This window comes from Triticum aestivum, chromosome 3D (genome assembly GCF_018294505.1).
Source record: "Triticum aestivum cultivar Chinese Spring chromosome 3D, IWGSC CS RefSeq v2.1, whole genome shotgun sequence".
In the NCBI taxonomy this organism is placed as follows: Eukaryota; Viridiplantae; Streptophyta; class Magnoliopsida; order Poales; family Poaceae; genus Triticum; species Triticum aestivum.
In genome coordinates, this window is record NC_057802.1 from 286,201,881 (window position 1) to 286,227,345 (window position 25,465).

General features: G+C 44.7%; 2 protein-coding genes across 3 annotated transcripts; both read left to right on the forward strand.

Annotated features, from left to right (window-relative positions):
* Positions 1-14,526: 14,526 nt before the first annotated feature.
* Positions 14,527-17,167, forward strand: LOC123078459 (UBP1-associated proteins 1C). The gene is made up of 6 exons (XM_044500972.1): positions 14,527-14,761; positions 14,878-14,952; positions 15,341-15,468; positions 16,001-16,454; positions 16,534-16,647; positions 16,851-17,167. Exons 1-6 carry the CDS (start codon positions 14,675-14,677, stop codon positions 16,920-16,922), a joined length of 930 nt encoding a protein of 309 aa, XP_044356907.1. The 5' UTR covers positions 14,527-14,674; the 3' UTR covers positions 16,923-17,167.
* Positions 17,168-17,578: 411 nt separating this feature from the next.
* On the forward strand, positions 17,579-23,687 carry LOC123078460 (uncharacterized). Of its 2 annotated transcripts, none has more exons than XR_006437480.1 (3): positions 17,579-18,166; positions 22,086-22,643; positions 22,730-23,687. XR_006437480.1 is itself a non-coding variant. In XM_044500973.1 (3 exons), exons 1-3 carry the CDS (start codon positions 18,061-18,063, stop codon positions 22,910-22,912), a joined length of 342 nt encoding a protein of 113 aa, XP_044356908.1. In that variant the 5' UTR covers positions 17,579-18,060; the 3' UTR covers positions 22,913-23,687. The 2 variants fall into 2 exon arrangements, 1 of the variants encoding a protein (XP_044356908.1); XM_044500973.1 differs by having other exon boundaries at positions 22,086-22,138.
* Positions 23,688-25,465: the final 1,778 nt, after the last annotated feature.

Here is a 25,465-nt window from a genome sequence, read left to right on the forward strand (position 1 = left end):
TATCCAAGCTGGTCTTGCTTGCTCTTCAAGAAGACCTAAGATGCCTCTTCCACAGTTGGCATCTTTGCAGCCTTCTCAGCTTTAGCTTTGGCTTTCTTCTCTTGTGCTTGCACAAATGATGGTTCATTCTCAGTCATGACAACTGTGTTGTCCTCAAATTCAGGATAGATGGGTAGATGCTCCTTGTCCAAGATGTACTTGCCTTTGCCCATCTTTGAGTTGATGAGCTCCTGGATGTGTGGGGCATATCCACAACTTCTCTTCTGATCAGCTGTAGTCCTCTTGATTGTTTCCACAATCAGGCTCATAACCTTGAACTTTTGTGGGACATCAAATATGTGCAGCAAGTTGATAGCATGTCCTCTGATCATCTTGTGATCACCTGACTTGGGTAGAAGTGTGTGCCTCAGAATCTAATTGATTGTTGTCAGACCAGACAACAAATAGTGTATAGATTCAAACTTATGTGTGTCCAAAGCATCATCAGGGATCTCTTTGTACATATTGGCCATAGAGTTGTGGTCTTTCTTCTTCTTGGCAAAGACATCCAAGTCATCCTCATGTTCCTCAGGAGCATTTATGAGTTTTGCCCTTCTTCAACTGTAGACTGGTACCTAGTACCCTCAGACATCCACACAATCCTTCCATCTGGATACAAGTGTGCAGTGGAGTAAAATTGCATAATGAGCTCATCATTCCACTTGGTGAACTTCTGAGCCACAAACTCATCAACTCCACATGCCTTGAAGCTGTCATATACACCAGGGAAGTGATCATCATTTTCCTTAATGAATTTCCAATCAACCCATCTCATGTCACACACTATGGGCTTCTTGTCAAGTAAAACAGTCTCATAGAAGTCTTGTTGTTCCTTAGTGTGGAATCTGTAGTCCACAACAGTCCTTCTCCTGGTGGCATATGGATCAGACTCTCTCCATAGCCTCAATCCTGAATCCTTCCTGATTTTCATATTCTCTGCAACTGGGTGTGCATCATTGTGATCAGGGATCTTGGGCTTCAGCTTCCTCAAAACAACAGAATCATCTTCCTCTTCTTCTTCAGCAGCTTGAGGCACTGGGGCCTTGTTCTTCTCCTCAGCAGGGATGTTCCTGGTGCTCCTCTTGGGTTTTGGCTTTGGAGCTGGAGCGGCAGTCTTAGGAGCAGTTTTGGGCTTAGATGGAGCAGCCCCTGCCTTAATTGCATCTCCCATAAGCTTTTGAGCTTTGGGTGCTGGTGCTGCATCCTCTTCCTCTTCTTCAGAATCTCTCATCATTGAAGGTTTACCAATAACTCTGGCAATGGTCTTCTTGACCCTTTCTTTCCTCTTCTTACCATCTCCAGTTTCCTTGGGTTCAAGAGTGAACTCCATTGTTTCTCCTGTGGCAACTTTCCTTGGCTTAGACATGGGCTGTCTTCTTGCTAGCATCTTAGTTTTCAGACCTGGCTTAGTTGCAGCAGCTGAGCCATACTCTTTCTTTAGCACTTTCTTCTTAGAAGTGGCTTCATCTTCAACAGCCACATAATCTTCATCTTCAGAGTCAGAAGTCCTCTTCTTCCTTGTTCTGGTAGCAGCCTTTGGCAGATTGCTTGGAGTGCTCCTGCTGCCTTCATCATAGCTGCTAGAGGGACTAGTGCCCTCACTTAACTGGACATGTTCCTCTGACTTGTTCTGGCTGTCACTTTGGTCAGACATCTTGCAAGTACAGTGTCAGCAGACCCTGTGAATAGGTTGTAGATGAGGTAGAGTAGATGAGCATCACAAAGTACAGGAGTTTTGCAAAACAGATGACTTAAAAACTTAGTTTTAGTTCTTCACAGAAAGCATTTCGGATCTACCGATTTGTAAACTCGGTGATACCGAAGCAGCTTTTGTAACCTGAACTAGTGAACTAGGTCAGACCGAGTCACAGTTCGGTGGTACCGAGACTGCTAGAGTTTCACAGAGAATCGAACTCGGTCACACCGATTTGCAATTTTCGGTCGGACCGAAAATGCGTGTGCTCTGGCCTAAGCCAAAATCGGTGAGACCGATTTCTACAACTCGGTCAGTTCGAGATGAATTCGGCGGAGACCTAACCCTAAATTTTCAAATCAAGACTAATCTACGGGACGTTTTCGCTGGACAGGATGATTTCAATTATGGCAAGAAACATGGCAAAGCAATGTGCTAAGAATCAGAGTTAAAGATTAGCACAATGATCAAGTCCGTACCCTAGTGCAGCGACGAACTTGCTACGGCGGCAACGGCGGAGAAGATTTCCGTTGACGGCGGCGGAGACCAGCGGCGGGAGGTCGCTGGAGACAAGAGGACGATCCGGAGACCAGAGGAGGCAGAGTAGGTTACGCGTGGGCGAAGGGGTTCGGAGAAATTTCCAAATTTTGACCCAGGGGTATATATTACCTGACCCTGTCGGTGTGACCGAGTGGAACGACTCGGTGGCACCAAGATGCAAAACTGCAAGCAGTTACTGCAACTCGGTGTGACCGAAAAGTTCTAATCGGTTGCACCGAGATTGAAAACCCTAGATCAACTTGGTGACTCGGTAGGACCGAAAAGGATGAATCAGTTAGACCGAGATGCACAAAGAGGTTTTGGAGGTTTAAGTCTATGACGAATCGGGATCTCCGAGTGCTCCTCACACAGAGTGGTTCGAATCTGACATGATCAAACTTTGTGATGTAGCATGAATAGAGTTTGAGACGAGAAAAGCATAGATAGCTAGAGGGTGTTCTTAGGCATTCTTTTCCATCCATTTGGCAAAAGAGAAAGAGCCAAACAATCATAGCAACAAATGGGTGTCCTCGAATGAGTAAAATATGCATCCAACATGCTCACACAATTAAAATGGCAAATGAAATATGTGGCAAAGCATGCACAAACACTCTAGCATCTATCAAGCAATTTGGCGATGACTAGGTCATCTATATATGAGTATATTGACTTAGGAGTCAAATGAGAACATTTGATCATAGGTCATACTCATCGTTTAAGCACAAGTGGGGTTACCACTTTTACATAAAGCATTGTTGTGCTCACACCATTAGAGTTGCTTTAGCTCATTGATTTGAGTAAAGCTCCCCCTAGATGTGATATCCCCCCTAAGAGGGATGAACTAACCTTGGGTTTTGTCGATGATGACTTCATGTGGTGTTGAAGATGTAGATGCTCAATGTTGATGTAGATCATTTGGAGCAATCCTTTGGAGTGAGTTGCACTTTCAATACCTACACGGGTTAGTCCCACAAGGAACAAGCAAGGATATCCATAGACATAGAGTGACGCATACACAAGATGATGTCCATGAAGTCATTAGGTTACCTTGTACCTTGTCTTACCAACAAGAGGGTTTGTGACTCCTTGAACTAGTGCAAGATATGGAAGTTTTTTGCACTTGTCCTTGCCAAAATGATAGGAGTGAAGTATGTTGGCGGAGTCACCCTCAAGAACTCTCTAGTTCTTCTTCTTCTGGATCCAAACCATCTTGATGGGAACCCTTGGAGTCGTAGTTGTACTTGATGAAGTGGAACTTGATGTAGTCTTGGGAACCCACTTGACCAAGGCCTTAGGTGCTTCTTCAAATGCATCAATTTCCTCTTGAAGCTTATCCTTGCCTTTTTGCTTGTGGTATTGTGGTGGAAGATCATCTTGAGCTTGTGTTCCCTTGAAAGAAGTAGGATCATACTTCTCTTGTTGAGGAACAAACTTCGTCTTGGGGTATTGATCTTCTTCCCACTCAACTCCATTGGCATTGAACTTTCGTTCAAAACCAACACATTGATTCTTCCGGTGTCTTCCTTGCTTGCGCACAATTTCCTCAAATTGCTTACTTCCGGCAAGACTCTTGTAAACACCTTTCTCTATGATTCCCTTCAATAAGCTATTTTCTTGCTCAAGTGTAACTTGGCTAAGAGAATCATTAGTGGAATCAAGAGAACTACTAGAAGCATCAACATTGGATTTAGCATGATTGTTGTTACTACTAGATGAAGAACCTTTCTTGTTCTTGTTGCTAGATTTAACTTGTGGCATGTAAGTAGACAAGAGTAAACGCTTGGCAATGTAAGAAGAACTTTTCTTGCAAAGATCATCATTGATTGCCTTTAAAAACTCATGCTCTTGCTCAAGGTTGAGCTTTTCAAAGCGTAGCTTATCATGAGTCTTTAAAAGTTCTCGATGATTTTACAAGGTAGTTTCATGAGCTAACTTAAGAGTGTTTAGTTCTTGAGTTGGACGCTCAATCTCCTTCTTATCATCATCATTCGTTTTATCTTGATTAGCATGATTTATTGACGTTTCATCATAGTTTTCATCACTAGAGTTGTCAACAAGTAAATCATCATCACCTAGCAAATCATCTTCATCACTATTGAAATCAACATACTCGGGATCTGTTACCTTTGGACCTTTGGCCATGAAGCATCTTCCAATTCCTTCATTTGGTGAGTCAAATATGTCATAGGAGTTGGTTGACACAAGTGGTAGACCGGCAACACCTTCATCTTGAGTATATTCGGAGTCGGAGTGATAACTTCTTTCGGAGTGATTGTCGGAGTCGGAGCCGGATACCCATGCACCAACATGAGCGTGATGTCTTCTTTTTGTGTAGCTCCTTGATGACTTTTCCTTTCTTTCCGAATCCTTGCTTCTCCGAGAGGGTCTTCGTTCATAACGATCATCTCTACTCCTCCTTTCTCTTGGTGGTGATTCTTCTCTTCTACTTCTTCTTTTGGGAGAATCTTCTCTTCTTTTGTAGGGGGCCGTACACTCATTGGAGTAGTGTCCGGGTCTTCCACAATTGTAGCAATTACGCTCACGACTAGAGGATCTTTTGTCATTGTAGGACCTTGACTTGGAACTTCTTTCTTTGCTTCTACTCTTGTAGAACTTGTTGAAGTTCTTTACCATTAGGCTCAATTCTTCATTGAAGGTTTGTTTCTCACTTGAAGATGTGGGAGTATCACATGAGGCTTTGTAAGCACCACTTGACTTGTTGTGAAGCTCTTCCTTATCCTTGAGTGACATCTCATGAGCAACAATTCTTCCAATGACTTCCGTTGGCTTGAGATCTTGGTAATTGGGCATCATTTGGATCAATGTGCACACGGTATCATATTTTCCATCCAAGGCTCTTAGGATCTTCTTGATGATGAATTTGTCGGTCATCTCTTCACTTCCTAAGCTGGCAATCTCATTTGTGATGAGAGCAAGCCTAGAGTACATTTCAGCGACACCTTCACCATCCTTCATTTTGAACTTGTCAAGTTGACTTTGAATCACATCCAATTTGGATTCCTTGACGGAGTCGGTACCTTCGTGCATATCAATCAAAGTATCCCAAATTTCCTTTGCATTCTCAAGACGGCTGATTTTGTTGAATTCTTCGGGGCACAATCCGTTGAAGAGAATATCACAAGCTTGAGCATTGTATTGTAGCATCTTCAACTCTTCCGCGGTAGCTTCACGGTTCGGTTCTCTCCCACCAAAGAATTCACCTTGCAAGCCAATACACACAATAGCCCAAACGGCGGGGTTATGTCCAAGAATATGAATTTTCATCTTATGCTTCCAACTAGCAAAATTTGTACCATCAAAGTAAGGACCTCTACGGTGGTAATTTCCCTCGCTAGACGCCATACTCTCCTAGGTTGTGAAACCAAGGCTATGACCACCAAAAGCTATAAAAATCAAAGCAAATAGAGACCAAAGCTCTGATACCACTTGTAGGATCGGAAGTATGTCTAGAGGGGGGTGAATAGACTACTTGACCAAATAAAAATCTAGCCTTTTCCCAATTTTAGTTCTTGGCAGAATTTAGCAACTTAGCACAAGTCAAGCAATCAACCTACACATGTAATTCTAAGAGTATAGCAGCGGAATGTAAAACAATTGCATATGAAGGTAGAGGGATGAGTTTGAGAGAGCAAACGCAATGTTGACACGGAGATTTTTTATCCGTGGTTCCGATAGGTAGTGCTATCGTACATCCACGTTGATGGAGACTTCAACCCACGAAGGGTAACGGTTGCGCGAGTCCACGGAGGGCTCCACCCACGAAGGGTCCACGAAGAAGCAACCTTGTCTATCCCACCATGGCCATCGCCCACGAAGGACTTGCCTCACTAGGGTAGATCTTCACGAAGTAGGCGATCTCCTTGCCCTTACAAACTCCTTGGTTCAACTCCACAATCTTGTCAAAGGCTCCCAAGTGACACCTAGCCAATCTAGGAGACACCACTCTCCAAGAAGTAACAAATGGTGTGTTGATGATGAACTCCTTGCTCTTGTGCTTCAAATGATAGTCTCCTCAACACTCAACTCTCTCTCATAGGATTGGATTTGGTAGAAAGAAGATTTTAGTGGAAAGCAACTTGGGGAAGGCTAGAGATCAAGATTTATGTGGTTGGAATGGAATATCTTGACCTCAACACAAGTGTAGGTGGTTCTCTCTCAGAAAATATGTATTGGAAGTGTAGGCATGTTCTGATGGCTCTCTCCACGAATGAAGAGTGGGTGGAGGGGTATATATAGCCTCCACACAAAATCTAACCGTTACACACAAATCACCAAACTCGGTGGGACCAAATCATTGAACTCGGTCGGACCGATTTAGTTCAAAATGTGAACGTTAGGATTCTCGGTGGGACCGACATGTCAACTCGGTGGGACCGATGTCATTAGGGTTAGGGCATAACGTAATCTCGGTGAGACCGATTACACAAACTCGGTGAGACCGATTTTGGTAATAGCCAAACAGAGAGTTGGTCAGGCAAACTCGGTGGGACCGATTCACTCATCTCGGTTGGACCGAAACGTTACGAAAAGGAAACAGAGAGTTTGCATTGCAATCTCGGTGGGACCGATCACTCATCTCGGTTTGACCGAAGCGTTACGAAGGGAAACAGAGAGTTTGCAACCCCATCTCGGTGAGACCGAATTGATTAGGGTTTCTGGCAGTGGCTATGTCAACTGAACTCGGTGGCTCCGGATGGAAAGAATCGGTGGGGCCGAGTTGGACTTTTTGGTTTAGGACATATGTGGATATGAGAAAGTAGTGGAGGGTTTTGGAGCATATCACTAAACATTTTGAGCAAGAATCTCATTAAGCAACACCTCATCCCTTCTTAATAGTGTTGGCTTTTCCTATAGACTCAATGTGATCTTGGATCACTAAAATAGAAAATGTAGAGTATTGTTCTTTGAGCTTCAGCCAATCTTTTGTCCTTAGCATTTTGAAGGGTCCACTTTCTAATCCATGCCATGCCAAACATTGAGCTTTCCTGAAATATTTATCTTGGAATAGCATTAGCTCAATGAGCTATATGTTGTTAGGAATTACCAAAACCACCTAGGGATAGTTGCACTTTCACTATGTGATGCATAGCAACGAGTGGGGAGAGTGTGTCCATGTACCCTCGTAGACCGAAAGCAGAAGCGTTTAGTAACGCGGTTGATGTAGTCGAACGTCTTCGCGATTCAACCGATCCAAGTACCGAATGCACGACACCTCCGCGATCTGCACATGTTCATCTCGGTGATGTCCCTTGTACTCTTGATCCAGCTGAGGCGAGCAAGAGTTTTGTTAGCACGACGACGTGATGACGGTGATGATGAAGTTAACGACGCAGGGCTTCGCCTAAGCACTACAACGATATGCCGAGGTGGAAATCTGTGGAGCGGGGCACCGCACACGGCTAAGATCAACTTTGATGTGTTCTAGGGTGCCCCCCTCCCCACGTATATAAAGGAGGGAGGGGGAGGCCGACCGGCCCTCATAAGCGCGCAAAGGGGGGAGGAATCCTCCTCCTAGTAGGAGTAGGAATCCCCCCTTTCCTAGTCCTACTAGGAGAAGAAGGAAGGAGGGGGAAAGAGAAGGAAGGAGGGGGAAAGAGAAGGAAGGAGGGGGTGCCGCCCCTCCCCCTAGTCCAATTCGGACTAGGCCCATGGGGGGCGTGCAGCCAGCCCTTGGCAGCCCCTCTCTCTCTCCCCTAGGCCCAATAAGGCCCATTACTTCTCCGGTGGTTCCGATAACCCTTCCGGCACTCCGATATTTATCCGGTGACCCCCGGAACTCATCCGGTGTCCGAATAACATCGTCCAATATATCATTCTTTATGTCTCGACCATTTCGAGACTCCTCGTCATGTCCGTGATCTCATCTGGGACTCCGAACAAATTTCGGTCATCAAATCACATAATACAAATCGTCATCGGACGTTAAGCGTGCGGACCCTACGGGTTCGAGAACTATGTAGACATGACTGAAACACATCTATGGTCAATAACCAATAGCGGAACCTGGATGCTCACATTGGCTCCTACATATTCTATGAAGATCTTTATTGGTCAAACCGCATAACAACATACGGCATTCCCTTTGTCATCGGTATGTTACTTGCCCGAGATTTGATCGTCGGTATCATCATACCTAGTTCAATCTCGTTACCGGCAAGTCCCTTTACTCGTTCCATAATGCATCATCCCGCAACTAACTCATTAGTCACATTGCTTGCAAGGCTTATAGTGATGTGCATTACCAAGAGGGCCCAGAGATACCTCTCCGACAATCAGAGTGACAAATCCTAATCTCGATCTATGCCAACTCAACAAACACCATTGGAGACACCTGTAGAGCATCTTTATAATCACCTAGTTATGTTGTGATGTTTGATAGCACACTAAGTGTTCCTCCGGTATTCGGGAGTTGCATAATCTCATAGTCATAGGAACATGTATAAGTTATGAAGAAAGCAATAGCAATAAACTAAACGATCATAGTGCTAAGCTAACGATGGGTCAAGTCAATCACATCATTCTCTAATGATGTGATCCCGTTCATCAAATGACAACTCATGTATATGGCTAGGAAACTTAACCATCTTTGATTAACGAGCTAGTCAAGTAGAGGCATACTAGTGACACTCTATTTATCTATGTATTCACACATGTACTAAGTTTAGGTTAATACAATTCTAGCATGAATAATAAACATTTATCATGATATAAGGAAATATAAATAACAACTTTATTATTGCCTCTAGGGCATATTTCCTTCACATATATCTAGAATATTCCATTTTCGTTGCCTTTCGGATGTTTTACGCCGCAGACATGTCTTTGCAGGCCGACGAAACCCCGGGCACCATACTCTACGTGATCAAAGGCCAGAAGGTGGACGTGGGAAATGCAGTGGTAACGAAGCCCTTGGAACTCATGTTCCACGGCCAGCCAATCCCCGTTGTCCACTTCAGGGTTAACTTGTTGAGTGTGAAATCCGGGCACGAGGATTTGCCTCCTCCAGTACGGCTCGAGGGAGAGGAGGATGAGACCCCGACGCGGCTTGGAAACTGCAAGGGTTGGATGCTGCTATGGCCGAAGAACCTTCTTTGTCTGGAGGCGGCCGAGAGCACACCAATAACCACACATCAGTAAGCAGGCATGAACACCACCAGCCCGCCTAAGCAATTACCAGCGCATGTAGTGCCGGGTGAGAGCGGCGGATGACGCGAGGAAGGGGGTCCAATAGTGGATGATGTAATCGCCCCCGGAGAACAAAGAATGGATGATGAGATGGACGAGGATGACCCTCTTCGATTCCTCAATACAACCACCCATGATGACGACGTAGAAATGATGAGTCAGCCATATGATGACTCAGGCAATCAGCATGCTGATGAGGTGATGGATGATGTGCCCGGGCAGGAACGTCCAAGGGTTGATTGCAAGAAGTCGCTCTTCATGCAATCCTCATAGGACACGCCTGAAGATGCCGCCTCAACGCAGGCTCAACTAGCCGAGGGTTGAACAATGCTTAGCCCGGCAACACTAGTGGAGGGTTTAAGGAAGGGTCTGCAAGGTCAGCCCAAGAAAAAGGAGAGGAAGAGACCGCCAAAGAAAGGCTCTGCTGCCTACAAACAAGCTAGAGCAACATGTAGCCGTCAAAGGTGCAGCCATGTACCATGTCGCCGGTGAGCCGATCCTATCGCCGAAACCATTGGAGGCCATATCAGGGGATTCAGGAGACCGCACGACCATGTGCTGTTAACTGAGATAAGCCTACTAGCCTCAAAGGATCCAGGATATCCGCTATACACAGTTTATGTGCCTGAGAGGAAGTCCTACGTCAACACACGGCCCGCGGAGGTGTTCTTCCTGCGGTTTGAGCATATCTTCGAGATGTTTTTGACAAGGCGGCTCGATTTTACAATCGTCCGCCTTTTGCGTTACATATGAACTCCGTCATCACAAGAGAACAAGTCTCGCAAATCTGTGTGGCGGATCCATACTACATGCATGGGTCCTGCTTGAGTCTTGGCGACATTGAGCGTAAAACGACTAGGGAGTACATCGAAAACTTCTTGATAAGGAATAAGGACAAGGAAACAGTCTTCCTGCCTTATCATCCAAAGTAAGTCAGTGCCGGACAACCCTTTCATACATTTCAATCATTCCTTCTCGCTCATATGGAGAATAATTTGAGGTGTTTTTTCCTCGCAGCAACGGGCGCGCCATCCTTATCGTTCTTTACCCGTGAGTCTGCCACACCGGGTATTTCGACCCTTCCAAAAACTATGCGAAGAAGGCCTACACCCACGTAATAAATATTCTAGATGATGCTCTCCATGACTTCAGCTTGAGGGGGTGGCCACCTCTAGATCAGGAAACAAAGGAACCGCAAGCAGGGTTTCTCGCATAAAACTAACTTCTGTGGCATCCATCAACCAAAACCAAGCAGGAACGATGGATTCTACCTCCCCCATCTCATGATGGAGTTCAGAAGGGATCACCAGCAGCTTCGCATGACAACCAGAAGCGATGATCATATCCGCAAATGGGTAGAATCCCAAGGAGAAGCGGATTATAAACTTAGAGATGACTTCTTTCGCATCCAGAGGGAGATTGCATCGATCATCATGAAAGAAGTCGTCGAAGAGAAGGGAATGTTCCACCACGGCCCTATATCGTGAGTTGACGTCCGAACTCGCATAGGCATGCAACGTCAGGACCTGATGCCGTTCAAGAAGCTAGGGTGCATCCTCGATGATATGGGTGGATGGAACTTCTAGTGATTGACGACACCGATGATGATGTGTCAGTTGAACTTGTATACTTTTTGTAGTGATGAAACTTTGTGATGTACATGGTCCCTGCCGAACATGCGTAACGCTACTTTGTTAGTTTGGGTACGATGACCTGTGTACCTCTAGTTAATTAGTTTGCGTACGATGAAACTGCGTTGATTATTTATGTTTACTATATGTTGCATCTATTTGCTAACCCTTTCTTTTCACGTTGCTCAAATATAGTTTGTTGCATATTATTGTAGATTCTCTTGATGAAGATGCATCTCTAACATGTACCTAGATCCTTGATGGCGAAGAAGCAGTGCTCTGTCGTGTATATAGGAAAGGTTTCGGGAGTGTATGATGAGTGGCCCGAGTGTCAGGCGCAAGTCGAGCGGTTCTCGGGCACTAGCCATAAAGGGTTCAAAAGCAAACAAGAAGCAGAAGCTAGTTACTTGAGGTTCAAGCTAGCGCGAGAGAGGAATCAGAACCGCCGCCTCATGTACTGCATAGTTCCGCTCTCACTCATAGTGATAGCTCTTCTCTTATATATCATTGTTTAGACGGATGATGATGTAGTTGCAAGTATTCGAAACTTGTATCGTTATTTCGAGATGATGACAAGAGACATCACTTTGTGTTGGATGATGATTATGATGATGACATGATTTGATGAGACTATTTGTATGTGTATGACATGATTATATTTGTATGTGTATGATATGCTAGAGATTATTGTATAAAACCAGTACAAATACAAAAGAAATATGCAACATAATTTTTTCCAGAAACTAATAACAATAATAGTAGCGAGGGGTATGTACTTAGCAGCAACGTGCACTTAGCAGTAGCGCGTTTCAGTGAAGCCCGCTATTGCTACCCATATATAGCAGTAGCGCGGGTCAAAACGCGCTACTGCTAAAAGTTAGTTGTAGCGCCGTAGCAGTATCGCTGCACCCCGCGCTACTGATAGTACTTATACCCGCGCTACTGCTAGGCTTTTTCCCTAGTAATGCCACCAAGTCCATTATCGTATGCAAGCAAGTGCCTCCTTATTATTACAAGCAAAAAAGTGCTTGCTCCAAATGGTTTGTTGACATGTGGGACTCACGACATTGTCATTGTATAGTCAGTAAATGAGAGAATTGCACAAGGAGCGGCTGACACCTCAGACCAAGTAGCTCGAGTTGGTTTTTATTGTTGTTCTTGAGACAGAGCATAGTATCAATTGGGTTGTGCGGGTCTGTGGCCCGTCTAGCCCAGGCTTTCATTTTATGTTTACAACATGACCAACCCAACTGTTTTTTATTTATGAAAATGGCTAGCCAAGCTTTATTTCTTATGGAAGAATACCCAACCCAAGGGCTGTAAATCTTCCAAGACAAGGAGGGAAGCATTCAGTCTGACCAGAAAAAAGGGTTGTATATCTTAAAAGTAATATGAAATGGAGTGTAAATACAAAAAACACAACAAATGGTCAATTAGTTTCATTTTTTAGTGTTTTGAGATTTCAAATTTCATTGGATTTTAACATAATTTAAATATATTATGAAATTAGTTTGAATCTGGATCGAAATTTCAGGATTAAAAATAGTTCGAACACCACGAAAATATGCGAAATTTCATTGAATTTTTAACCCTATCCTTGACAGAAAACAGGCGACAATGATAAAAAAAGAAAATGGGTTGCAACAAATTCCATAAAAATTAGTAAATGGGTGGTAAAATTTTTAAATAGCAACTGGGTTGTATGTTGTCCGCCACAGATGTGTAGTCTGACTTGTCTACGCAGAAACTCATGGATGGTGGCTACAGTCTCAATCTTATCTATGCGGAAACTCTAAAAAAATGCAGTTCCAGTCATCGCGCATCAGGCCTAGTAAGACAAGTTTAAGGGTATCATCCCGGACATGAAAGCTTGATTCATGGCGAGGGTCAGGCTGGATGTAGTGTCCGACTTTGGGCTTCGACATAGTCCCTTTCCGGAGTGGTTACCACGTGTTGCTAGGTCGAACAATGTTCGCACAGTTTCTCATTGTGCCAGACTATGCGCAAATGAAGTTGAAGATGTCGGGCCCAAAAGGCGCCATCACTATACGCAGTAATCCGGAGTGGTCACTCAGGACCATTGGCGCGGAAGCTGCAACCCCAAGGGCGACGTTGGGGCTGCGACCGACGATGGGGCGGTGCTCGGACAGGTGTCGGAATTTGCGCCAATCGATGCTGCGGTCGGCTCGTTGTGTGCTGGAACAGGGCGGTGCTGGACCCGACGAGACACGACGTTGCAACCGACTGGAGAGAGTGCAACTAGCGCTCACGATGACATAGTGTGGGCGACTATCCAGTGATGCAAGTGGGGCGGGTGGCGAGGCTGCTGACGCTTGTCATGAAAGGAAGTGAGGAACGCGGCTGGGCCGACGAAGGAAGGAAGCGGGGTGGAGGGATCTCCATCTCGTTTACACGATGCGAGGAGGATAAAGCCATTTTGCCTGATCAGACGTTTCTGACGCGACTGGTTGGGGGCTGGCGCCGATCGGCTGATGCCTAGCATCGACATCGGCCTTATCCAAACAACCACTTAAGAAGAAACCTGGGGAGTTGTGAATAGGCCTTTGGAGCTAGTGTTTGATTATTATTTTCTGAGACATAATTTTCTTTTTCGAGGGATTTTGAGACATAGTATTTTTTTAAAGAATCGTTTTGAGACATACTTTTTTTAGACATAGTTTTTTTGAGACAATTTTGAGACATAGTTTTTTTAGTCAAGTTTTAAGACATACTCCCTCCTTTCCGGTTTATAGGGCTTATCTCAAAATTTTAGTTTTTTCATTTTATAAGGCTCAATTTGGTTGTTCCCCATCACATGTTCAGATTCCAAGGTGCATTAAATCATTGCATGCAAGTATTAAGAGAAAATTGACCAATGCATATACTTTATGCATGCATGCATTGCAATTAATACATTGGTAAACATAATTTTTTAGGAAAACAAAAGCATTAATTGGGTGTTTTTGCAAATTACAAAAAATATTCCACCACTCACCATTTACCTTGGTTGGTGAGATTTTTGAATTGAGCCCTATAAGGCTGGCCATAGTGGGGGTAACATAAGTAGTAACATGCATTTGGGACTCACAAACATGCTTATGTGGCAGGCAATTAAAGAAGAGAGAGATGGTTATAGTAACATAGGTAGATACCGTAACATAATAAATGTTATGCTACTATGTGTCATGCATGGCAATAAATGAGACTATTTATGATACTATGCACTATGGATGTAGTATCATACACTAGTATCATATGCATGATACTAGTCTATGATACTTCCACTATGACCAGCCTAAACCGGAAAGGAGGGAGTAGCTAGTGTTTGATAAATAAACTTGACTAGCTCGCGAAAGCCCAGCCCAAGATGGCAAGATCGTAGATGGGCCCTTGGGCCATTCCCCCGGAAGAATGAATGCTCCACCCCCCAGCCGCAGGGGAAACCCTGGACTGCGCCCTTCACCTCTTCTTGCCTCGCATCGCCTCCCCGCAGCCAAAAACCCTAGCGCATGCACCTTGCCGGTCCGGCCCCGAGACGCATTCCGGAAACCTCCGGAACGCCGCAATGGTTTGGTTTCAGTGCGAAGACTGCGGCGAGAACCTCAAGAAGCCCAAGCTTGCCGGCCACTTCCGCTCATGCTCCGCCTACAAGGTGACGCGCCGTCTCTCTCTCTCTCTCTCCCGTCTCTACTCCCCCCGCGTGGATTTAGCTTGCTTATTGGGATACTGACATGCGATTGTGCGACTGTTTGGTTCGGTTTTGTGCAGCTTTCCTGCATCGACTGCGGCGCAGTCTTCGGCCAGGGCACCGTCCAGACGCACACCCAGTGCATCTCCGAGGCCGTGAGTTCCATCGCTTCTCTCCCTGTTATGAAATTTACTTTTCTCTTATAGGATTCGGATGAAGCGTGACATGTATGGCCGTGCAATTTGGATAACATGTATTTTTTGGTTGCTGGATTGGGATAATTGGCGTGTAAGGTTGCAGCCTTTGGGGGCGATTAAGCGTGCCTTTTAATATACGTATATTTTTAGCTTACATTTCTTAATGTGAATTGTTGTGTCGGCCTGTCTGGATCCCCAGTTTGTAAACCACGGAAGGGTTAGTTCAGGGCACAAATCAGTATTTTGAATGGGTTGTTCAGACGTTCTCTGTAAGAGACATTGGAACAAATGCTAGTTAATTATCGGTCCTGTGGGTACTCATTTCTCTGATCTATTGTCATTTCAGGAGAAGTATGGTCCCAAGGGACTGAACAAGCCATCCAGCAATGCACAGGGTAAGCCAGACAAGCCAAAGCCAAATGCCGATGTTGATATCAATGTTGGGTTGTCGACACGCCCTCCTTGGTTCTGCAGGTATGCTAACATGATCCTCAGTATATATACAATTGTATTTGCAGGTTCTGTAGTAAAACCATGCTCCATATTTGTATCTCTGAACTAATATATTTGAAATCGTTGAAGTTCATATTATGCTTAATTAATGTTCATAACTTGGGTTTGTTGTGTACTGTTGTCACCATTCACGAACAGCCTGACTGGAACATTTCTGAAATACATGAGCGGTGAGCCTGATGCATAATAACGCGGTGCCCCTATAGGAACATACCAAAATAAGGCAATGTTGAAAGTTTTATAAGTCCCAAGCTGTCAAACTTCTTTATTATATTTTGTTGATTGATTGTATTAGCAAATGCCTTTCATGATCGCCCTAGTTTGGGGATCTTTTCATTATGGAAACTTCAGATGTGTAGAGCACTCATGTCCTTGCTGTTTAGATAAGTAATCAATCCCTTTTTTGACCATGAAGTCAGGTCATTTCAGCTTAAGCAGTCTCAGTTTTCACTAACATGCCTTCTAACATAACTATCCTGGGTTTGCATCTCAGCCTATGCAATACAACTACCACCAGCAAGCAAACTCTCTTGGGGCATGCTGATGGCAGGAAACATAGGGCAAAAGCAAAAGCCTTTCATGCTTCTCAGAAGCAAGAAGATGGAGCTGAACAAACTCCAAGCGACAAGGAAACTGGTGGAGCACCAACAACAGCATCTACAGAACTAAATGACGGGAAGGGTGCTGACAGTGAAAGAGATGCTGACAAGGATGTTGTGAAGAGAAAGAGAACAGATAGCACAACCTCGGAGGAGCCAGATAATGCAAAAAGACAAAATTCATCGAACTTGAAGACTGGAGAGGCGATACAATCTGAAAATGGAGAAGCGGAACTCAAAACAAAGAGCAAAAGTGCTGCAGAAGAACTGGTCAATGGTGCCAATCATCAAGATATTAAGAAGCAGAAAATCAAGTGGAAGAAAATTATTACGAAGATACTAGAGACGGTAAAGCTATATTCGATGTTGCTTTTGTCAATTTTCTGTTCCTACCTGGTGTTACAGTTAAGCTGATGTTTTCTTACAGAATTCGGATGGAGCTATGAAGTTAAAGAAGCTACAAAAGCTAGTTATCAGGGAAGTTTTAGAATGTGGTCTGTTGAAAGATAAGGAGCAGCTGCATGCTCTGTTGATGGACAAGGTAATTAGCATGAAAGATAAAATTGCAGTTAAATACTTGCTCTGTCTGGAATTACTTGTCGCTCAAATGGATGTATCTAGATGTATTTCAGTGCTAGATACATCCGTTTGAGCGACAAGTAATTCGGGACGGTGGGAGTACCTATTTTCTCCTAGTTTGGACTCTTGCTCACTGATGCAATGGTACTGTTTCGTTTATTGTAGATAGCTTCGAGCTCCAGGTTTTCTGTGGATGGGAAGAACATTAGATTGGTGGCCAAGAATGAAGAATCATAGTCCCTGACATTTTCTTGTGCTCTATTTAAGTTGTTACTAAAATTTGAGGGAAAATGATACAGGCAATATTATTTTTTTAGCTGTCAATTTTGGATTTGTTGTGCCTGTATCATTTCCAGAGAACTGTTCCAAGATACAGGAACTTCGTGTTTGATTTTTTTTGGAACAGTGGGACCAAACCGATTTTGTAGCTCCAGATGCTGTGAACTTTTCCGGTATATTTGGCAAGGCAACTCGTGTGCAAATTGACAACTATATACGCAATCAAGAAATGCGAGCTGCCTGTGTTTTGGTACCGTCATATCAGCAACACAGCTCTCAGTCTAGTGTACCTTCAAAACGCGATTTGCTGAACTCTTATATCGCTGACCCTTATACACGATTACAGTTACAGTTTGAGGAAAACGCGGTTTGCTGGCTTGTGCGGGCTGCGGCCGAACAGACTGCACGTAGCGGAACAGACTATGCGGGGTTTGTTCGGCTGCAGCCCGCGAAACGCGTGGTTTTTTCTGAATTTGACGCATAATTTACACAGTAATATGAATTCAAATAACATAAAATGTGAATATTATGAATCCAAATTACAATAATTATTTAAATCACCGAATAAAACTAATACTCCCTTCGTCTGGGAAAAGTTGTCTCTGGTAATTTTGCGAAAATGCCCTCACTGTATTCCCGACAAACGACGCACTCCCCCACCCCCGCTCCTCTCCCCGCCGGTTCCCCCTGCTCCTCTCCCTTGCCGGAGCACTCTGCTCGGCTCCCCAAGAAGCTTCTGCTCGCGTCGCCGGAGATTCCCCGCGCAGCTCCCTGCTCTGCTCTCCCTCCTTGTTCCCCTCTTCCTCCGCCGCGTTGCTTCCCCGAGCGAGGAGAAGCCTCGATTTTTCCGACCTCCTCCAACAGAAGCCGCAGCTGCCCCGCTCCACCACCGCCAACGCCGCCGCAACTGCCTCCTCCGCCGCTCTCTCCTGCTCGCGCAGCTCCAGCTTGCCTTCCTCTCCTAGCTTCCCCCCTCCCTAGTGACCTCCGCGCTCTGCTCCGGCTGCTTCAGATCCGGCGCCGGCGAGGCTGATATGGTGGCTGCGAGGCCAGACGGCGAGAGACGTAGCCGACGAGCCCGACGACAGCAAGCTCGATGGCGAGCTCGACGGCGGCGGAGACGTCTTCTGTACTGCGAGCTCCACCATCCCTACACATACTGTACTGCGAGCTCGACGACGACAGTGGCGTCTTCTTGGCAGGTTAAGCTTCCCTCCTTCAATTCCCCTCCATGATTTATGTGTCAAAACTGATTTTTTTACTGAAATTTGCTGCTTCTGACATTTGCTTAAGACTGCATGCCGGCCAACTGGTATTTCTTCAGTTAGCAAAACATGGCAGACAAATCTCACTAGGGGATCACACTTGGCCTGACCACATCTGTGTGTAACTAGGGGATCACACTTGGGGACACAATGGGCTAATTGGCTAATTTCTTCAGCAGCTCATCCTATTTTTACCTAATTGGCTGCAACCTCAGTCTCACTAGGGCATCACACTTGGCCTGACAACATCTGTGTGTAAACTAGAAATTCTAGCTTAGACTGAAACTTGAACAACTGAATTTATGCATTTCAACTAGCAAATGTGAGATAAGAGTGAACATTTATTCTCAACTAGCAAATGTCAGATAAATCAAATTACTAATTAGTTTTAGTGATGGATCTAGCAGGATGAGTCAGTGATTAAAATCATCCATGAATGAATTAGTTAGAGGGCAGCCAACAGTACTTAGTGTACTACTGCTGCTGTCTAGTGCTCCTTTCATGACAGAGGTAGATAAATGGAGTACTCCTTTTCAAGTAATTTTGTCATTTGTTTCATGATGTGGCAAGTAATTTTGTCATTGTTTCAGACTGCAATCAAGTGTTTTTTCATTATTTCAAAATGCTTCAGACTGCTAGATTCAAGTTCTGCTGAAACTGAAAAAAGGAAAAAAAAAAACCACACCTGAATAATTTTCGAGTTCAGAACCACACATTTTATCATTCTACTTCCAGGAATTGAACATTTTGCATTGTTGGACTGACAGGAGTAGAAAAATTGGAGTACACAGTGTACTGAGTTTTCAATCCTTGATTGTTGTACTGGCATGAAGCAATAGAAATGGCTGCCATGGCACCATTTCGAGAAATAAGTGTATAGTGTCAAAATATTCATGTGATTTCAAACTCGTGGCCAAACTGTTGTACATTATGTTTTCGGTAAGGAGCTCAAGTTCTTAACACTTAATCAAATTAGATACAGTCTTGGCATTTTTCTGTTTGTACACCGAATCAAATTACTCTTGGTTGTAGCTAAGCTACCATCAAATTTTTCTTACTCCATCAAATTACTCTTGGCTGTAGCTCCCAGACAGAATTAAGCGAATCGGAATTACTATTGTAAATAAATCCAAGATTGTTTAGAATAAGATACTGATTGACATACATCAGAATGATACTATTGGAGCATTACTAGAGTAATTTGTTGTTCCTCATTTTGAATGAGTGGTTATACTGCTGTCAAAACTACTCCATACACACACTGTCAAACTGACAAGATGGTGGTGGAGGTGGGAATAAATGTTCCAGCACATCTGCTGGAGTAGAAAATAAATGTGTGTAGTTTGCTCCACAGCAACCACACACACTGTGAAAACTGACAATATGTTATACTGTTGTCAAAACTGAAAACTGTTGTCATTTTAACTAAATTCAAATAAATCCAAATACTTCTATCCTTTCTCATTGAACACATGACACAATACATACACATGACACAAGCCATACACATGACACAACACATACACATGACACATGACACATCACATACTCCTATCCTTTCTTTTCCTTTTCCCTTTCCCTTTCTTTTTTCCTCTCTCTAACTACTCATTTGCTTGTTCTATAATGGCCTTGTTGTCAGTAATTAGCTCAGGACTGTAGTATACACCGATTATTTCCTCTCCAACATTCTGTAGATGTTCCTTATGCAGATGCGGCATCTTGTAATTGTTTCCTCCTTGATCTTTCATCACTTCCACCATGACTGCTTGCAACATCATAAAGCTTTTGAACAGCTTATGGGCATCGTAGTTCTCAAACTCCTCCTCTACACCCTGTACCAGTTCCTGTATATTCATAGGCGCTCTGCAGTCGGTTAGGGATTGGAGGGAGCAGTGGAAATAATGATCTAGAACATTGAGCTCAGGGCTGTTCAGTGGTTGTTGCAATAGTCGAATATCCAGATCTATCTGTGCCACGGCTTCTAGAAAACCAGCATCATTAGGGAGGACATGCGGTGTTGCATTATCTTGTTGAATGAAGATCGTTGTGTCCTCGTCACCGTCAGGCCATTTGTCTTGAATGGCAGGGATTACTTTATTGATCAGGTAATCTCTGCACACAGGTCTAGTAACTTTGACCAGCCTCAACTCTATTGTCCCCTATCTCTGTTGTGGCTTGTTCGTTGCGTCTCGGTCTCTACCACGAACGGCCAAATGCTAAGCTTTCCATCAAATGTCATCTCCCCATCTTCATTGTAGCGAGGTTTGGCCACAGCTGTTAGAAACATTACCTTCCCAATGCTATGAGTATTGTGCACAGTTCGATTTGGTTGTTCTTCTCCAGGCAGTACGTAGTAGCTACTCTTCACTCGGGTCATGTCATACCATTTCTCATCGATGTGGACCATATTTGTCATTGGCTTGAAACTAGGCCAAGGACTTGATATCCATCTTTCATCCATCATGGATAGGCAGAACTTTAGTCTCGCTATCTTGTTATGTGGCTTGAGGGTGGGTTTGATGGTGCTCGTGATGCGTTTCAACTCTTGCAACTGAAATTGGTCATGTAGGGTTGATCGGGGAACACCTAAACACCTTGCAAGAGAACAGATTGTTCTTCTTTTGTTCAAAGGGATTGTAGCTGTTCTCGACAGATCTAGTTCTTTCCTCTTCCTACCATTGTTATTCTTCTTGCTTGAAACATCAACTTCTTGGCCTGCTGCAAGTTGTCTTTTGGCTAGATTCCATATTCTTGTAACTGTTCGTAGGTGAACATTCAGCATAGTCGCAATGAGCACCCTGTCATACAGGTGAACTTGTCCATCTCTAAGCTCGATTACTCGCAGAGCAAAGTAAACACCATATCTCTCCTTGTCTGTCAGGTCCTTCCCTCTTGGGTTGCCTTGTGCATCAGCTTCTTGAGCTTCTCCCACTTTTGCATCTTCTTGTGCCTCTTGAGCTTCTTCCACTAATGCATCTTCTTGTGCCTCCTGAGCTTCTTCCACTAATGCATCTTCTTATACCTCTTGAGCTTCTTCCTCTTCAGGAAACCAATTCAATTCAATGTCTTCATCCTTCTCTTCCGGGATCAAGTTAAAATCAAAAGTGCCACCTTGCTGAGCTTGTTCTTCTTGTTGAGCTTCATCCTCCTCTTCCGGGATCAAGTTCAAATCAATAGTGCCACCTTGCTGAGCTTGTTCTTCTTGTTGAGCTTCATCCTCCTCGTTCAAATCCATAGTTGTGTGCTCCTGTCTGATCTCATAACAAGAGTATACACAAAGATGAATTGTTAGCATATAATCATAACAAGAAAACCATGAAGAATCCTAGACAAAAAGCAAAGAAACCAAGAAAGGGAAAAGTAGAGATTAAAAGTACTCCTTGTTCATTTTGGTAACTAGAGGAACATGATGGCCCTCCTATTCCTGAGCAATGATTACTGGACACATGATTACTGGACACATCATGAGCAACGACCTATTAGATCATCTCCATTTTTATTTTTATTGGTCTTTTTAACAGTTTTCAGTAGCACACCATGACACTATTTGCACAAAACAGAGCTCACTGAAAAGTAAGACTATGATCAACATCAAACTACTCCTTGACAAGCAGTGATCACTACTGAACACGATCATATTCTAGTACATCAAACTGACTTTTTTGTAATCTTATTCTGAGAGATTAAAAGTAGATGGTCATTCCTTAAAGAAACATGACACACCAAAATTCAGAGGAACATCCCCAAGCCCCTATTCTTATTCTTATTCTGTAATCTTATTTACTCACTGAATTTTCATTCTGTAATCGTTTCCTTGTGACCTCCAATTCTAAACCCTGATTAATACTGCATGCAGGCAAAATTCCTAACTGTTGGAGTAGCTTCGTCATAAGCCTGAAATGCAACTTGGTAAATCTTGTCACCTGTGTAAATTGTTTAGAAATGTTCATTCAGAGAATTTGTTGGTACTCTTTGCTTGTGTTGAATAACAAGAAGATTTTTCCCATTTTACTTGTGTTGAATAACCTGTGAACAAAATTCAGGTTCCAACAGAGCATGCATGACCTGTGAACAAAATTCCCATTTTACTTGGGTTCTGCATGATGTTGGGAAGATGCATAATTCCGGTATTCGTTTGTGCTGTGCATTTTTATCAATAAAGTTTGCATACTCCATGTGTGTTCACTGAATTTTCATCAATATGCAGTGTATGTCCACTTATTTTGATTTTGCAATGATCATCATCATTCTCAGTTTTTGTATAACAAGAAATACTCCTGAATTTCTTCAATACTGGAGTACTGAATGTTTTCAGTTTTTGCAAGAAATAACATTGGAGTATGTTTCAGTTTTCACTTTTCTTCAACACTGAACACCTATTGGATGATCTACACACTTAATGCATCAATTTAGAGTAAGATGAACCTGACATTGACATTTGGTGTCTATTTTGAACCTGACAATGAACCTGACATTAACAGTCAACCTGACATTTAACAGGAGGACAATTGGACAACAGGAGAACAATTGGACAACATCATCAGGAGGTTAGCAACCAACACGAACTGCAACACGAAATTTCAGGATAATCGGGAGGACAGCAACAATAAATTTCAGGATCACAAAGAGTTCAGTGGAGGCGGGGGCGGGGACGGGGATTGGAGTACCAACCGTCCGCAATAGTGGTGGGGTGGGGGGATCGGGGGCGTCGGCGTCGCCCACAAGCAGCAACGGTGGCAGTAGAGGCGTCCACCACCGCGACCACCACTAGCAGCCGGCGGCCAAGCGGACCAGCCTGGTGGCCGAAGCGGATCAGCACGGCGCCGTTAGGCGGCGGAGTCGGGGCCGACAAGCTGTGTCTTGGGTGGCGAACTGGCGATGGTCCTGCTCGTGGGTGGGCGACGAAGTTCCTGCCCGTGGCCGGTGGAGGTCCTCCGAGTGGGCGGCGGAGGTCCTGCTCGTGGGCGGCGGAAGTCCTGCTCGTCGGTGGGCTAGTTGGCCGGCTCCTGGGCGGTGTAGGAACTGCTCGTGGGCGGCGCATGGCCTGCTAGAGGGCGTCGCATGACCTGGTCGAGTGCGTGGAGGAGCAGAAGCCGCAGCTCTCCTCCGGCGGGTGGCGCAGGTGAGTAGAAGCGGAGGCGCAGGTGCACAGGGGCGCCGCAGGCGGGCGGCGGCGCAGGTGGGCAGGGGCGCTGCAACGGTGGCTGGGGCTGGGTGCCGACGCCCGACGGTGCTGCCGCGGGCGACGGGGGATGGAGGAAGAAGGAGAGGGGGTAATTAGTGTGATGTTTAAAAGTGAGAGGTCCTTTTTGTAAAAATGCCAATGTACTACACCGTGGACAACTTTTTCGGGACGGAGGGAGTAACTCAATACAACAATTGTCCCGAATACAACAATGATACCGATCACACATGAATTAAGTAAAATGAATGTAAAATTGGCCGGTGCCTTTGTCAATGGTGTTCAATGCCTTTGGCCATGACTCTGCTAATGGTGCTCAATGAGATCCTCCTGAAGCTGATGTTGGGTGTTTGCATCTTCAATCTGCCGGTATGTCTGAAGGAATGCTTGTATGCGGTCAGGGTCTCTAGTTAGCTTCATACAACTACCGACATTGTCGTAGAAGAACCCCAAGTTCATGTCCCTCTCATCTTCGATGATCATGTTGTGAAGAATCACACAACATGTCATGATGTTGCTCAGGGTTTTCTTGTCCCATAAACGAGCAGGACCACGAACAATGGCAAATCTAGATTGCAAAACCCCGAAGGCTCTTCCAATATATTTTCGGGCAGCCTCTTGTACCTTTGCAAATTCAATATCCTTTCTAGTTTTGGATTTTTTTATGCTCTTGAAAAATGTACGCCAAGAAGGGTAAATACCATCTGCAAGATAGTACCCCTTTGTGTACTCATGCCCATTCACCGTGAAGTTGCAAGCATGAGCATCACCACTAGCAAGTCTAGCAAACAAGTGAGACCGTTGCAACACATTGATATCATTGAGAGTACCTGACATACCAGAAAAACAATGCCAAATCCATAAATCCTCGGATGTTATGGCCTCTAGCACAATTGTTGCATCACGAGACTTGCCACAATACTACCCGTGCCATGCCTTCGGGCAGTTTTTCCAAGTCCAATGCATGCAATAAACGCTTCCTAGCATGCCGGGCCAACCTCGCTTCTCATTTGCTGCCATCAATTTTTTTGTGTCTTCCTCGTTGGGTACACCAAGATAGACATGACCAAAGACACGGATGATCACTTTCGCAAACCTATGCACTGACTCAATTGGAGTATCTTCGCCTGACATAGTCAGCCGGAATACCATATGCAATCACCCGCATAGCTGCGGAGATTTTTTGATATGTGCTAAAACCCAACAAGCCCGCAACATTTCTCCTTTGAGTAAAAAGTCAAGAATTGGCCTCGCAAGCTTGCACAATTTTTACGAACAGTGATCGGCGCATTCGATACCTTCTCCGGAAGAGGTGCGGCGGATAGGTAGGATTGTCCGCGAAGTAGTCTTGCATCAACATCATGTTCCCGAGATGGTGGTTGTGAGGTACGCAAAGACGGCCAACGGTCGAACCTCGCTCTCTTGCGGTTTCGATCCTCGACCTCCTTCACGGCTAGGACCGCCACCTCCATCTGCTGCCGATGGCGCTCGAGCATCGATTCCATGTTCGAGTCGTCAGACGAGGACGAATTCTCGAGCAAAAGTTACTCGCAAGGGCTCAAATCCATCTAAAAAACTCGCATCAACGAAATTTCGAACTGCGGTCGAGCTAAAGGGGAAGAAAAGGGGCTCACTCAGGCGACGGAGACCGGGGGTGGCTCGGCGAATCCGGGGCGGGATGACGACTCGCGGCGGTCGATCCGGTGCGGGCGGTGACTCGTGGTGTTCGATCCGGGGCGGCGGTTGTCGTGGTTCTAAGACTGATAGTAGAATGGGGGGTAGGTATGAGGAGGCAAGATCCCAGCTATGGTGAAGTTGTACACACAAGATTTACAAGTTCAGGCCCTTCACGGTGGAAATAACAGCCCTACGTCTCGGTGCCCGGAGGCGATCGACTGGATTATATGTGTGTGGAGTTACAGGGGGTGCGAACCCTTGTCCCTGAGGAGGGGGGTGGCTTATATAGAGTTCGCCAGACCCCTCCCGCCCTCAGTTACAAAGGGTTTAAGGTACATAAAGATGGGGCGTTTCTGGTAACGCCAGTAATAAAGTGA

What these genes read in the sequence shown, in the direction of transcription:
- LOC123078459 (XM_044500972.1), top strand. Translation starts at nt 14,675, where the DNA reads ATGGTTTGGTTTCAGTGCGAAGACTGCGGCGAGAACCTCAAGAAGCCC. An exon ending in CGCCCTCCTTGGTTCTGCAG is followed by an intron (nt 15,469 to 16,000) that starts GTATGCTAACAT and finishes TTTGCATCTCAG; the next exon opens with CCTATGCAATACAACTACCA. An exon ending in ATGCTCTGTTGATGGACAAG is followed by an intron (nt 16,648 to 16,850) that starts GTAATTAGCATG and finishes CGTTTATTGTAG; the next exon opens with ATAGCTTCGAGCTCCAGGTT.
- LOC123078460 (XM_044500973.1), top strand. Translation starts at nt 18,061, where the DNA reads ATGGCGAGCTCGACGGCGGCGGAGACGTCTTCTGTACTGCGAGCTCCA. An exon ending in CAGTGGCGTCTTCTTGGCAG is followed by an intron (nt 18,167 to 22,085) that starts GTTAAGCTTCCC and finishes TACTGCATGCAG; the next exon opens with GCAAAATTCCTAACTGTTGG. An exon ending in TAAGCCTGAAATGCAACTTG is followed by an intron (nt 22,139 to 22,729) that starts GTAAATCTTGTC and finishes GACATTTAACAG; the next exon opens with GAGGACAATTGGACAACAGG.